Source organism: Erpetoichthys calabaricus, chromosome 16, assembly GCF_900747795.2.
Source record: "Erpetoichthys calabaricus chromosome 16, fErpCal1.3, whole genome shotgun sequence".
In the NCBI taxonomy this organism is placed as follows: domain Eukaryota; kingdom Metazoa; phylum Chordata; class Cladistia; order Polypteriformes; family Polypteridae; genus Erpetoichthys; species Erpetoichthys calabaricus.
In genome coordinates this window covers 50,083,082-50,098,307 of record NC_041409.2, presented here as the reverse complement: position 1 = coordinate 50,098,307, position 15,226 = coordinate 50,083,082, and the positions used below count along the sequence as shown (strand labels likewise).

Sequence of the window (15,226 nt, the reverse complement as noted above, 5' to 3'; positions counted from 1 at the left end):
CAAACTGGATGGAAATGCGCGATGTGGAATATAACAGGTACAGATGGCTCATGGTCGTGAATGTGAAAAATCTCCTTCTCTCCTCTCCTTCCTCTTCTCTCTTTTTTTCTTTCCTTCTCTCTCTGATTACTTAAATAGTCCTGAGATGGATGTAATTGAATAATAGCAAACAGGTGGTTTTCCAGGATTGGGGTTGCGGTCTCCTCCCATTATCCGTCCCCCTTTACGGGGACGACATTCACTGACACACAAACAGCAAACGGGACGATGGAAACAAGACGCACATGGTACTAACACTGACAACACTATTACTACTATGTAGCCCCGCTACAACCTAGCTTCTACTACTCTTTCCCATAACTTCATGCTGTGGCTCATCAATTTTATTCCCCTATAGTTACTACAGTCCTGCACATCCCCCTTATTCTTAAATATCGGCACCAGTACACTTCTTCTCCACTCCTCGGGCATCCTCTCACTTTCCAAGATTCCATTAAACAATCTAGTTAAAAACTCCATTGCCATCTCTCCTAAACACCTCCATGCTTCCATAGGTATGTCATCTGGACCAACGGCCTTTCCATTGTTCATCCTCTTCATAGCTGTCCTTACTTCCTCCTTGCTAATCCGTTGCACTTCCTGATTCACTATCTCCACATCATCCAACCTCTACTTTCTCTCGTTCTCTTCATTCATCAGCCTCTCAAAGTACTCTTTTCATCTGCTCAACACACTCTCCTCGCTTGTGAGTACTTTTCCATCTTTATCCTTTATCAACCTAACCTGCTGCACATCTTTCCCAGCTCGCTCCCTCTGTCTAGCCAATTGGTACAAGTCCTTTTCTCCCTCCTTAGTGTCCAACCTCTCATATAACTCATCATACGCTTTTTCTTTAGCCTTCGCCACCTCTCTCTTCACCTTGCGCTTTATCTCCTTTTACTCTTGTCTACTTTCTGCATCTCTCTGACTATCCCACTTCTTCTTTGCCATCCTCTTCCTCTGTATACTCTCTTGTATTTCCCCATTCCACCACCAGGTTTCCTTTTCCTCCTTCCTCTTTCCAGATGTCATGCCAAGCACCCTTCTTGCTGTCACCCTTACTACATCTGCTGTAGTTTCCCAGATGTGTGGTAACTCTTCACTGCCACCCAGTGCCTGTCTCACTTCCTCCCTAAACTCAACCTTGCAGTCTTCCTTTTTCAACTTCTACCATTTGATCCTTGGCTCTGCCCTCACTCTCTTCCTCTTCTTGATCTCCAACGTCATCCTACAGAGCACCATGCTATGCTGCTTAACTACACTTTCCCCTACCACCACTTTGCAGTCTTCAATCTCCTTCAGATCAACTCTTCTGCATAGGATGTAATCTACCTGTGTGCATCTTCCTTCACTCTTGTACGTCACCCAATGTTCCTCCCTCTTCTTAAAATACGTATTCACCACAGCCATGTCCATCCTTTTGGCAAAATCCACTATCCTCTGACCTTCTTCATTCCTCTCCTTGACACCATACCTACCCATCACCTCCTCATCTCCTCTGTTCCCTTCACCAACATGTCCATTTAAATCTGCTCCAATCACCACTTTCTGTCCCTTGGGTACACTGTTCATCACTTCATCCAACTCACTCCAAAAATCTTCTTTCTCACCCATTGCACATCCAACTTGTGGTGCATATGCACTAACAACATTCATCATCACACCTCCAATTTACAGGTTCATAATCATTACTCTGCCTGACACTCTTTTCACCTCCAAAACACTCTTGACATACTGTTCCTTCAGAATAACTCCTACCCCATTTCTCCTCCCATCCACACCATGATAGAACAATTTGAATCCACCTGCAATCCACCTGGCCTTACTCCCCTTCCATTTAGTCTCTTGCATGCACAATATATCAACCTTCCTTCTCTCCATCATATCTGCTAACTCTCCACCCTTATCAATCATACTGCCAACATTCAAAGTTCCTACCCTCAGTTCCACTCTCTTTACTTTCCTCCTCTCTTCCTGCCTCCAGGCATGTCTCCCCCCTCTTCTTCTCCTCCTCCTTCTTTGGCCAAATTTCTGCCAGCACCCTGTTGGCTAACAGTGCTGGTGGCGGTCATTGTTAACCTGGCCTTGACCGATCCGGTATGGAAATTTGTATTTAATCTGTTAAAATTTCTCCTGTGTAAAGTAAGCAGACATGTATAAAGCATACCGATTGTACACTTTGTTGGATTTATGCTCATGCTCAGTAAGTTTCTTTTATTACTTTCCTGTTTCATACTGGAGTTTTTTACATGTAGGAAATTTTCTTTTAATGTTTATTCTTTTCCACATTTGCTTTTTTACATCTTGTTTTTTGACAAGATACCATTTTGTTCACCTATCCCTATCAGGTCTCAAGGCCTCATGTGGTGTCTTCCAGTATAAATATGTCGGCTTATAGTGTGATTGGTATCCTTCAGAGGATATTCTGTTTGATAAAATCTTAATTCTTAAGCTTGTGTCACATTAAATGACTTTAAATGTGATTTTTAGCTGTAGCCTTCATTTCATAATGTTAACAAGTCAGAGGCAGTTGACGTACTCTCGTTAGGCTGACTGCCTTATGCAACATGCCCAATGACTGAGACAAATTAATCCACGACTCAGACTAATGAACCTCTTTGAACCTCACAACCAAAAGAGAAGCTCATCTGTCTGATGTCACACATTTTATGTAATATATTAGAATGGAAGAAATAAAAAAATCTGAAAATGCAGCTGAACTCACCGCACCTGTTAACCCATTGTGCAGCACCAGTACCATTAAGCAGCACAGGAGGCTTTGGACCTTATAAACAGAACACAAGCTCGTCTGGCTGATGTTTCATGTTTTATATACCATAACAGAATGGAAAAAAAAAAAGAAAGGCCCGAAAATTGTTGCTGAACTTGCTGCAGCTATTAACCTTTCATATAGTGCTAGCTCTGTCAGGCAGCATTGCTTTTCAGAAAAAGTGGAGAACAAGACTGAACTGGACAATAGGCACATGATTGCTTCATGATTGTCTTCAGTCTATCATTTCATCTCGTGGTTAATTTTCCTCCCTAACCTACAGACATATGCATTATTCAAGCAAATGCAGTTGTTTATTTATATTTATAGAACATCAAACACAATTTAGTAAGTTCATTATAGTACATTGAGATTAGAGTGTTTTATATAAAGAGCTGGCAATTGGGGAAAAACATAAGCACCTATATACTTTTTATATTCAGCTAGAAACATGTGGACCTCCAGTCCTGGCAAGGTCAAGGTTCTAATTGATACCAGAGCTGTCATTCTTCTTCTTCTTATCATGTAACCAGCTTCTGTAATTTTCTTCACACTCAAAAGATGTTGCTGCTGTTTTTCTTTCTGCTATGTCATCTTCTCAATCAGTTTCCCTATGAAGTTTGCCATATGAAAGTGGCAAACCCTGATAACTTCAGAGTTTGCCGCTAGACAAAGTGTATTACATCATAACCTTTCAATTATGTCAAAGATTAAGGGTCTAGTCCCAGTGGTTTGCGAGTGATCACGTAACAGACAGACACAATCCCTTAGTGTTTTATGTATGTAGATAATACAACACAAATACTTTAAACTCCAGCAGTGATATGTCCAATAGTAACACAAATTGGGAAGTAACACAGTCGTCGTTTGTCTGCCATCCTTCTCCAAACAAATCACAGTAAAAAGTTCTTGCTAAAGCCAAACAAACATTGCAATGCCAGATTTTATATGTGAGCAATTCTGTAAAGCCACAAAAAATGACGTTATAGCCATCAACATTACGTCTGACTAATATCCTAACTCAAGCAACCATTACAGGCCAGCATCTAAATCATCAGGGCTTAACACAATCATGGGGCCAAAATCCTTACAATCACACTTCTGTTCATCTTCTGAGTTTAATTTTTACAAGGACCCCCTGGGCCTGACAAGCCTGTTCAGGATCCATGTATGCCACCAAGTTATGCAGATGTGAAATTCTGGTTCAGTGGTAATTGTGGGCAACTGAGTTCCTCAAACAATAAATTGGCTTGCTAGTAGAGAAAATTTTATTGAAAATACTGTAGGTGATATAAAGTTATAAACCATAGGGCCTGAAGAGCACTTGCCTACACACAATGATTTTTATAGCAATGTTGTATCATCCTGATCATCTTCATTTTCATTCACTGTCTTAAAAGTGGAGTCAATATGTTGTATGTGTATATTTCTCTCAGGAGACAGGTTAGCAGCAAAGCAGATATGGCCAACTAGAAGGCCTGTTAAAAAAAATATAATGGAAAGAGTACATCCCTGATTGTTGTATTTTATTATTTTACTGTCTCTGCACATGTGTGAGTAATAATAATATAATAATAACATTTATGTAGTGCTATTCTCACAACTCAAACACATTTCATAGTGAGTGAGGAACCACTTCAACCACCACTAATGTGCAGCACCCACCTGGATGATGTGACAGCAGCCATTATTGTGCCAGTATCCACACATTAGCTGTGAGGTGGTGATGGGGTGAGAGAAAGTTAGCCTATTAGAGACAGGGGATGATTAAGGGGGGCAGAATGTCCAGGCCATCCAGGGGAACTCATTTACTCCATTCCTGGGGCTGTTTGCCTTGAAAGTGTGATGGAGCCATTATTTATTTATGATTTTACTGAGGTGTCTTCCACCAATTGATTTTCACCTAAAGTTCTTTTGTTTCTGTTATCTGCATAATGGCAGAAGCACCCATATAGTGGCATTGTTAGAATTTTTCATCTTCATCACTGAATATTGTCTAAGGGACTACGTTAGGGGAACTGCTACAGGATACAGTATGTCAGGCCCACAATGTTGACCTTTAGTCTTTTGAAAATGAAGTATCCATTTAGCTCTGACTGACTTGTTGCATCTTGGATTTATTCTTGCTGGAAACAAGTTATTCCTAAGACCAAGCTTGATAACTTTTTTTCCTTTGCAGTTGAGCAGTGGCTGCTTCAAGAGCAACAGCGTCTGAAATTTTTAGAAAAGCAAAAAAGAGACCTTGCTGTGCAGACAGACCAGGACCTCCCATCAGGAGCTGAGGTACAGAATTCAGAAGAGAAGAGCAGCCTGATGGAGGGCAGGAAGAGACTGGTCCAGCAGGAGTTACTCCGGCAGCATGCTCTAAAAAGGGCAGAGAAGAGGATCAGGAGAAAGAGGCTCTGTTTTCAACTGGAGAGGATCGCAAAGAAACAGCATCTGCTGGAGGCCAAGACGGAGTTACAGCAGCTGGAGGCTGCCTGCATGCTTGCCAAGGATACATCTGGCTCCATGGAGACCATGATGCCTAAAGGCTCTGTTCCTGCTCTCCAGAGGAGGCATTCATTCTCATCAGACCTGCTGCGCCGGCTTTATTCCCACCATGCACCTGTTTACAGGTAATAAAGGCCACCTCAGAATTGTAAGTCTTCATCCTGGGGAAGGATTTTCTTGGCATTTCAGGGGCCTTGGGAAATCTCATATATGCAATGATTTTAGTTTGAATGTAATTAAACATCTTTCTGAAGCTTTGCTTTAATTTTTTTTAACAGCCACTTGTTGAAACAGAAGAAGTCATTTGAACCATCTACCTCACAAGGCCACTGGAGATCCCAGTTTCGACAGAAAAGTCTATCTGAGGAATGCCTTCTGGACAGGACTTCAAGTAAAACAGGCCATGGCTGCAGCTGCGTTCACTGTGTGTCTGGATGTAAGCTAACATGCACTACAGGGATAAATCACAGTCTGTCTGTGCCCAATTTTGCCACTTGTGTGCTTAAAGATTTCCAAAGGAGGTCTCCCGGCTCCACAGCCAGATCAAATATCAGACCAAAAATCCACTCATCAGCAGCTTTACAGTCACAACTTGGTACAAACAAAGAAAAGACAAAATCCAAGAAATCACCCAGTTTAGAAAAAGAAAAAGATTCTAAAAAACACTCAAAAGGTTTTGATCGGGTCAAAAAGCTGCTTGCCCGTTCTGTGCAGATTAAAAAAACCCTTTCTGGGATATTCAAAAAAACGGGGATTCCACGTGGACCAATAAAGAGCTCAGGGACAGAAATCTCTCAAGTCTTCCACAGCCTGAAAAGAAAACCCGACAAGGCTGAACTCTCCAAAATAACTTCCTCATTTGAAACCTTAGACCAGATTGAGAAGCCTACAGATGTTAGGAAATGGCACAGTGCAGAGGTTTTGGGGAACAACGTTAAGCTGGTTGAAGTAAAGCAACATCTGAAGGACTATAAGGAAGATCAGATAGATGATAATCAGACGTGCTCAGATACGGATAGCCAGTACTCCTTGGATTCTTTATCTTCTGCCTACACTAAAGCACTGACAAAAAAATTAGAAGACGACGAGAGATCTGAGCAGGAGCACAGTGCTTCTCAGAGCGATGACAGCCAGATTTCTCAGGATTCCCTAGCCGAAAATCACTGTAATGATTATAAAGCAAAGAATAGAAAACATACAAGGCGATCCAAAGCCGATGTGCAAAGACTGATACAATATGGGAATAGTGACTCGCCCGAAGGCTGCTTGATTAAAGCGGGACGAAGCAATCTGATGGGCAGGTTAGATACTTGGAGAACCAAGAAGATAATGGATTTGGGGCCATTTAACATTAACACAGCTACCGATGAAATGCCCACCGAGGTGTTCTGGCAGCATCATAGCCCAGTGCCCGAAAGCATTGACACATTAGTACAGCTCCACTCAGACAGCTGTGAAACACTGAGACTGACAAAAACATTCCCTTTTCTGGATGAAAAACATCAGGAGCACATTTCTTGGACTAATGAGCCCATTTTGTGTAACGATTTACGTCTTGAGCAAAAAGGAAGCAGTCTACCTATTGAATCCAAAAGCTTCTTAAACAAACTACAAGATATATGCACAAATCAGGAACTTTCTGTGGAGAGTTTAATGCAGATACCCAGAAACCACAATATGGACGACCCTGTTATACAGAGTTTGACAGGTCATAGAACAACCTTGTTTTCTGATCAAATTTCTGTAAATGGCCAGTCTACCAGTGAGCCACAAAAAGATTCATTTTCAGTGCTGGTTCTAGACTCTTTCATCACAGAGTCAGTTTTGCAAAGCACTGCTACACCAATCCAGCCTACTTTTATAAGTGGCACAACTTTTATAAGTGAAGACTCAACCAGTCTTGTTCAGATGTGCCTTCCCGAGAACAAATCAAAATGTAATGAAGCTCTGGTAAGATTCAGTTCAGAATTAGCTGAAGTTGTGTTGGCAAATGTGTTTGCATCTGGTGATAGAAAGCCAGCTGCAGAAATGCCTCAGTCCACTACTTCTCTCCATTCAAAAGTATGCTCACCTGAAATTTTTAATAAATCTTGTAAACCTGAAACTGAACCAGGTTTAGATGCCTGTCACTCTAACGAAGGTGAGAATATCTCATGCTGCCCCAAAGAAAATGCCTTCCTTGCAGCAGATGTCTTGCATCAGCACACATCAGTCGTTGGAGTGATGGAGGATGGGATTTTAGAATCTCAAAATGAAGCAGCAATTGAGGACATGCATCTGCCACATGTAAGAGTAAAGATACAAGAGGACTGTGCAGACCAGGAAGCCTCTAACAATGACTCCAGTGTGTGCTCAGTTCAAGAATATATGGCTTCCAGTGATCGATTGCTCACCATTCAGGAACCAATTTCTCCAGCTGGAGAATCTAAGGACCTTACCATGAAGGAAACAGCCAGCATGGATTTAAGTCAGCCTACCTCACCAGACAATAGCAGCATTACGCAGTGCTATATATCCGATAGCAGCCACCCTATTTCCAATAGACTCCATACAGATCCAAATCTACAAATCCAAACTGCAAGTCAGCTGTTAGAGAGTGGATACACCACAGAACCCCAGCCCCCTTCTGTGGAAGCCCCAAATGTTGTAGCAGCTATAGCCATCTGTCATTCTAATTTTGATGCTCTTAATAATGAAGTAGATGAGGATTTGTCCCAACATTATGATGCAAACTTAAACCTTGACTCAAGAGGAACAGAGGATCTAAATGGCACAGTGATAAATTTGAGCAACAGTACTGTCCCAAGTTTCATTTATGCAGAAAAGACAGCATTAATTGGGGATGCTGAATTAGCAGGTCATGAAGGAGAACCTGAGACTTTGAATGTGATGGAGACATCAGTGAAAAGGCCATCAACTGATCATATGGCACCAGATCTTGAAAACCAAAAAATGATTACTGTCCTGGTCACTTCTCTTGGTGAGAATTATGACGGTTATGGAGTTGTTGCCTCAGCTGATCTGTCTGGTATGATGGACAAGAACAAAGAAAAGAATGTGTCCTTCATGAAGCCACAGATTAAAATCTCAAGTTTTGAATGCAATGTTAAATTGCAAGAGGAAAGTTGGAGCAGTCATGATATCCATGAAACTCTAAAACAGGGAGTAGGTGCGGTTGACCATAAATGTATTACATTTGCAGATTCAGCTATCTTCAAAAGCGGTAGTGGTACAAAAACAGAAGAACAGTCTAATGATAATCCTAATGACACATATTCCAAACAAATGAACAAACTTGAATGCAATGACATATGTATTATTCAGAAAGCAGACTCCTCCAGAAGTAACGCATTTGGTGAACAGAGTGTCATAGGTTGCTCACTCACACACAGTAGTGCAATTGATGAGGAGCCAGGTGAATCCATCAGTAAACGGGAGACTGGTGAGCTGGAGCTTAATGAGAATTCTGGTACTGAGAGGTTTTGGAAGGGTAAGAGTGAAGCTGAAGTGGTTAAACAAAGAGACAACAATTGTGTACTTCAGAAAGAAAGCTTGATCACAGAACAGCCCTCTGCAAACTGTCAAGAACTGTTTATACCAAAGTTAAATTTGATCACATCTAACACTGAGGGCATTACTGAACAGGAACTGGAATTACAGAATGTAACATTTAATGATTCAGAGTTAAGTCTTCATCACATAATAAATACTGATGTCAATACTACTGTGGAACATCAACCGGAATTGGATCGTACTCAACTTTTTGATGAAATTGGCAGAAAGCACAACAGTGAAACAGTGTATTGTGTTGTTTTAGACTGTAATGACAGTATGCAAAATGATAATCAGAAGACCTTGAACTCTTTATCAAACCAAGAAGGTAGTAGTGATGTAAATGAATTACTCCATCCAAGTCAAGTTGCTGCTTTGAGACAAGGTCTGGAAGAGCTTACCAGGGTCAGTGGTGACAGGGAAAATTTGCATACAGAGTGTGAGTTGGAAGGTTTTCAGAGAAACTCAGTGTATTGCAAAGAGACTAGTGGCAGCCATTTTCCAGAATCTCTGGATACAGGTGAAAATAGCAGATGTTCAATGCCTAATATGCGTGATGGTGAAATGTCCAATGAGCAAATTGACCTCAGTACATTTCTGGAAACTGGAGATAGTAAGAATGGAAAGAGTGATCATCAGATGAAAGTTTGTGACATAGACAGAGTACAAGACCAGACTGTATTACCTGCACTCAATATTCAAAGCCAAGAATGGGAGTCAAAAACAGTTTCCCCTGGGAGAGCAAGACATACAAATCTTCCAATGGTAGAAGATAACAATGAGCAAGAAGCGACATCATATGCTCTTTTAACAAATCCTGGTATAACCTCAGATGTTCAACCTGATTCAGAGGAGCACATCTGTATTAAATTAGGTGATGGTAATGAATCTAACTATGTTAGGAGGGACTTAATTAATGGTGCCTTTCACCATCATGATTCATCTTACTTTCAGTCTGATACCTGGGATCCACAAAATGTGCAAAAGAACGAAAAGTCATATGAGGAGTACACTGCACCACTAAATGATTGTGTCTTACAGCCTCACCAGAAGGAAGAAGAGAATCATAATCACCATTTGTCGCCTCACCAGGAGGAAGAAGAAGAGAATCACAATCACCATTTGTCAAACAGGCTGAAGTATGTACAGATCAGAAACACATCCAGCTTTGAGTGTCAGATTCCTAACACATCTTGGGAAATAAATAGAGAAGATTGTCCAACGGCTAATGGGAAACTTGACAAACATGTTACCTGTGAGTCAGCGTCAGAGGATACAGACTGTGACTGCATGGCCAGTGCCGTTGTAAAGCATGGTGCTGATTTAATTAAATTTCCTGTGCCAGAACACAAAAGAAATCTTGATCATATCAATCAGAAAAATGCTCCAGAGACTGTAAAACCTGATTGTCTGTTTGGTTTAACAGTAACTGTAGAAAGCAGTTCACAAGCACAGTCTGAAAGCAGCCTAAGTGGTCATGGCCCTGAAATGGCTCACAGCATGGACAGCATATGCCAATCCAACACAATTTCCACAGCCAAGGATAAGGGTTGGTATGAAGGGTTACTATCACAGAGTCAAGAACAGAACATGTTCAGTAGCAGTTTGTATTCAAATATTATATCTAGGGGGAGCATCCCTTCGGTTGTAACAGAGGGGAATTATCTGGAAAATATCTGTAATTTTTCAGAAAAGCGAGATGATTATCCAGTGTCATCTGTTGAGGGAGTAAATGACAAGAATATGTTGTTCAAACAAAGCTTACAAGAGAAAATAACTGAGACCTGCTTATCAGAGACTGACAGAATTGTTCCAAGAACACAAAACTATTTTGATATACGGATGTCAAATTCGCTTGATCATGTTTTTCAAGAGATTGAATGTATTCTTCCAAATAGTTTGCACGAACCACTTCCATGTATTCCAAATCGAAGTGCAGAAGTTCAAGATATTTTGGCAGAAATGGGACAAGGTAATTGCCACCTTCCCAAAGATGAAGCTGGCTGTTCTATAGATAAAGTTGTTGCACTACTGGATATGTCCTCCAAGGCAAACACAATCTCACCTAAGTCTGAGGCAGACTCTGTAGGGGATTTGCAATATGATGAAAACAACTTACCAATGGATGATCTTCCTAAACCACATGCACAAACTGAAAGTGGATGCCCATCATGTGGAGAAACCCTGGAAACTAACAAAAACTTAATTGGAACAGTGTACATGGAAGAGTCTGTTGACCATGAGGCCACCCTGAACAAGTTTTTCAGTATTCAAGAATCTGCTAATCAAGTTGTTCTAGAAGAGAAATATAATGCTCATATACCTTTAATTAAAAACTCAGATAAGCTTCAAAGTCAAATTAATCCACATTCTGAAAGTGCCTCTACATCCCCCAATGGCAATTCCTTTGCTTCTCCCAAATTTCCAAGTGACCTACTCCAACATGAAGAACCACAAATCACTTTAAGTCAAGATCAACCCCAGTCTGAAATAAATCACCTTGTTACACTGGAGCCCAAAGCAGAGTCTGATTATATGGAAACATCTATTGTCTGCCATACAGCCAGTACTGAAATGGTAAATATGAACAAGGATACCACAGCAGCTCCAGCATTCTCTCATAAAAGCAGCTCATTGGAAGATCTGTGCTCCCTTTCAGGTATTGAGTTGCACTTTATTGAGTCTGAAAGGAGAAAGTACTCCAAAAGTGGCAATCTGAGAAGCATTCAGAATGATGGAAAGAGGAACAGCACAGCTGACGTGCAGAAGAAGAAACAGAGATTTAGGCGAATGAAGGTGCATTCTCCAGAATCTGGTGATTTATCCAGCTCATCTTCTCAAGATTCTAAAGACAGCTCCTCACAAGAAGGTGGTGAAAGCTATACTTTGAGGAGTTCTTCTATGAGACCAAGCAGGTCACGTGGACTGGGCTGGGTGGAAAATGCCAGGATACAGCCTTGCAGAACGGGGAAACATTCAAATTCAAAGTCTTTACCCTCATGCCATTTAGGTGGGACATCAATAGAGCTTGATAGCACTGATGAAGGAATGACATCTCCTTTGACTCCCAGTGAGGGATTTGTAAGACAATCCTTCAGGCAAGAAAGAGGTTGGCGCCACTTACATGATCAAAAGGAGTCACTTCATTTTGGGTCTAGTGACATTAATCCTTATACACATGCATGGCAGCAGGAAAAGACTAGCAAAACTAGCTGGAAGCAACATATTTTTGGAAGCGCCAGTGACATAATGTTCCAGCCACTTTCTCAAGACAAATGCAAACAGAAATGTTCAAGCGTGGACAATGACTTAAATGCTCAAAACTCCCCTTTGTACTCCCACTTGAGCTGTTATGCAAGAGCTCTGTCAAGCACTTTAAGTAGTGTTGAGGACCTTCAGGGACAAGACTCCTTTAGTTTAGGATATAAATATAATAAATTGTTTAACCCCAAATGCCAAGATAGTGCCTATTCAGAGAACAGGATCTCACCATACAAGATAGATTCTGATCCCCTTGATGGTCATTCAGTTCAAGTTGATGAAATCATGCTTTTGTACCCTTCTGAGCCTGAGTCAAGTGTAAAATCTTCCTCTGAAGGTACCAAAAAAATAACTTGTGATCAGGGCACCCAGACACGGATAGACAATAGAATGAGAAAAGCGAGTCGGCATAGGCGCAGCAGCACCCAGGTTCCTGCGTCCAGGAAAGAAGAGGCCACTGAATGTCCACAACCTGCTGCATGGACTAGCCTGCAGAACATATCCATCCATCTCTCCCAGCTGCTTCACAACACATCTGATATTCTGGGAAATCTCCACAATTTAAGAACTGTGGATCCGCCACTCAACCACTTTAGTCCTAGCCTATCTACAGTAAGTACCTGTAACTCCACATATAATAGAAGTAGTAAGCGCGACAGCTATACCCAGACTGTGGGACATGTTGCCGTACAGACTGATGATATACCCCTAAACACCAAAGTGAGCGAATTTTTATCAGCAGATCTCTCAAAGATGCCACAAGAAGTTAATGTGATAGTCAAAGTGGTTTCTCCCGATCTCATAGATGTAACCCATGAGAATAAAGATGTAGTACTGAAAGTGAAAGAAAGAGATTGGGAACCGGGCGTTAAGATGAAGAGCCTTACTGATCTGAGCTATTCAAACTCAAGTTCTTCACAGAAGTCGGTGGACATGGCCTGTAATAGCCTCAGTCAGGCAAACTTAGTTGGCCGAGGATCCACATCTCCTATGCTGCTTTCTAGCACACTGGGTCAGTCTAGCTCTCCAAGCCCTCAGCTTCAGACCAGCTCTGTGAGTTGTCCACAGCTATCTATTAAGAAATCACCAAAGTTGCAAGTAGATCCTGAACACTACCCCAACTCTCCCAACAGGGATAATGTTGATTCTGAACAAACCAGGATGGTTGATCGTGCCTCCTCTCCTATTCTAACACTGGAAGCAGGAGTCAGTAGCCATAGCAAGAAAAGCAAATCCTCTGTATGCCTGTTACTCCCAAATACGAGTGATGATTCATTTCATGAGCAAAAGAATTTTTTTTCTTCTTCCTGGCATGGAGACAGAGAGAGAAATGCAATGTTAACAGAATCATACAGTAGTCTGTATAAAAACAAGGACATGCTTAAATCCTCCAAAGGAGCAAACGTTGACAGAGGAGTGGGCAGAACCATTGAAACAAATGTGCGAGGTAGTCAGAGATGGCGGTCTACTAAAATTGAAAGTGATTCACAATTTGTTCAGACATGCACTATCCCAGATGGAGTAGAAAAGCATTTGCCTACAGGTGTAAGTCTCCCACATTCTTTCAGGCAAACAACTTCATCATCCTATATGACACATCATCAGTTTGACTTATCGACTCCACACAAACCCAACACCTTTAGTCCTTCTAGTCCTCAAGAGAAAGGGGGAAATGCTAAGCACAGAAGAGGCCATTCCAGTGCTTATACTTCTCCAAATGGATGTGATTCCTTTTCTCCTCTCACACCTTCAGAAAACAGTGAGATGACCATTCAGCTTCTGGATGATGATGCAGTATCTTTAGCTCCTAGTGAGTGCAACACGGAGGTCCTACTAAACATAAAACCACTACAAGATGAAAACTTGACCCAGCCTCAACAAATACATCTAAAGTGTAGGGTGCCCGAAGACCTACCGGTTCACAACAAGTTCAGCCACTGGTCAGGTGTTAACTATCGGCCTCCATCAAGTTTATCTAGCTCCAGTGCTTTCCCTGTGTCAGAATCTCTGACACACAAACTGAAGAAATCAGGTCAAGAAGAGCTCATGGGCAGTAGTTCAGAGCTAAGGACACTGAATGAAGACAGAGTCAGAGTAATAGAAGTTCTGCGACGGGAGAGGGCACAAGTTATGGCAGCAGTGCATCTGGAGATGAATCCACATCAGCTGACTGTAGAGCTCACAGAAGCCAAACTGAACTACAGCCTTGGGGAGACAGATGCTTTGCTGAAGGTACTCCACTCAGGAGATGAAGTGCCTGTTGGACAGATTAAACAGCAGCTTTATGACAGGTAAAATTAAAATTGTAATCTTCATGTTCTAAGCGGGTACTCAAATTAGTTATATTCTACCAACTAAATTGTTTCATAAAAATGAATGTCTATTCTAGTAGTGCTGCGGTGGGTTGGCACCCTGCCCGGGATTGGTTCCTGCCTTGTGCCCTGTGTTGGCTGGGATTGGCTCCAGCAGACCCCCGTGACCCTGTGTTCGGATTCAGCGGGTTGGAAAATGGATGGATGGATTCTAGTAGTGTCTTGATATCTGAAAATTGCTTAAAATTCATGATGTCGATGAAGGTTACTTTTTTAACTGTTAATGATTAACTTGCCTTTTGACTGTAATACACTTTCTATGTTAACATTGTGGTAGGCAATTTCAGAAATTGATAGAAATTTGACGATATGCAAATTTTCAGAATGTATAGAATTAATAAAATTAACAAAAATGAAATAAAAAATTGATTAATGCCCAAGTCAATAAAATAGGTTTAGTGAGTTAGATCACTTTGTTTCTGAACAAAGCTGACTGCTTTGGGACCTCAATTAGGTAATCAGTTAATCACAACACATTGATAAAGTTGATACAGCAGAGTTTCTTTTTACGATTAAATAGTAGGTCATACTGTATATTCAAGGACAACAATAGAAATGAAGGGGAAGTGTACTTAAGACAACATTGATAACTTTGAAAAATGATCTACATGGTATACAAGGACAATTTAGCTATTGGCTAACTGAAAAAAATTGTTAAAATAAATGAATGGTCCCCTCTCATTTTTCAAAAAAGAAAAATTCTCAGGTTTTTGTGTTCTAAAATATGATTAAATTTCAT

At 41.1% G+C, this 15,226-nt stretch overlaps 1 protein-coding gene across 1 annotated transcript in view; it reads left to right on the top strand.

The window, feature by feature from the left end:
* stard9 (StAR-related lipid transfer (START) domain containing 9) overlaps positions 1 to 15,226 on the top strand; it is a 248,461-nt gene that overhangs the window by 203,791 nt on the left and 29,444 nt on the right. Inside the window, exons 22-24 of the mRNA XM_051919739.1 lie at positions 4,989 to 5,427; positions 5,581 to 13,719; positions 13,804 to 14,406. Coding sequence (XP_051775699.1) covers positions 4,989 to 5,427; positions 5,581 to 13,719; positions 13,804 to 14,406 — 9,181 coding nt within the window. The remainder of the gene's footprint in view (positions 1 to 4,988; positions 5,428 to 5,580; positions 13,720 to 13,803; positions 14,407 to 15,226) is intronic.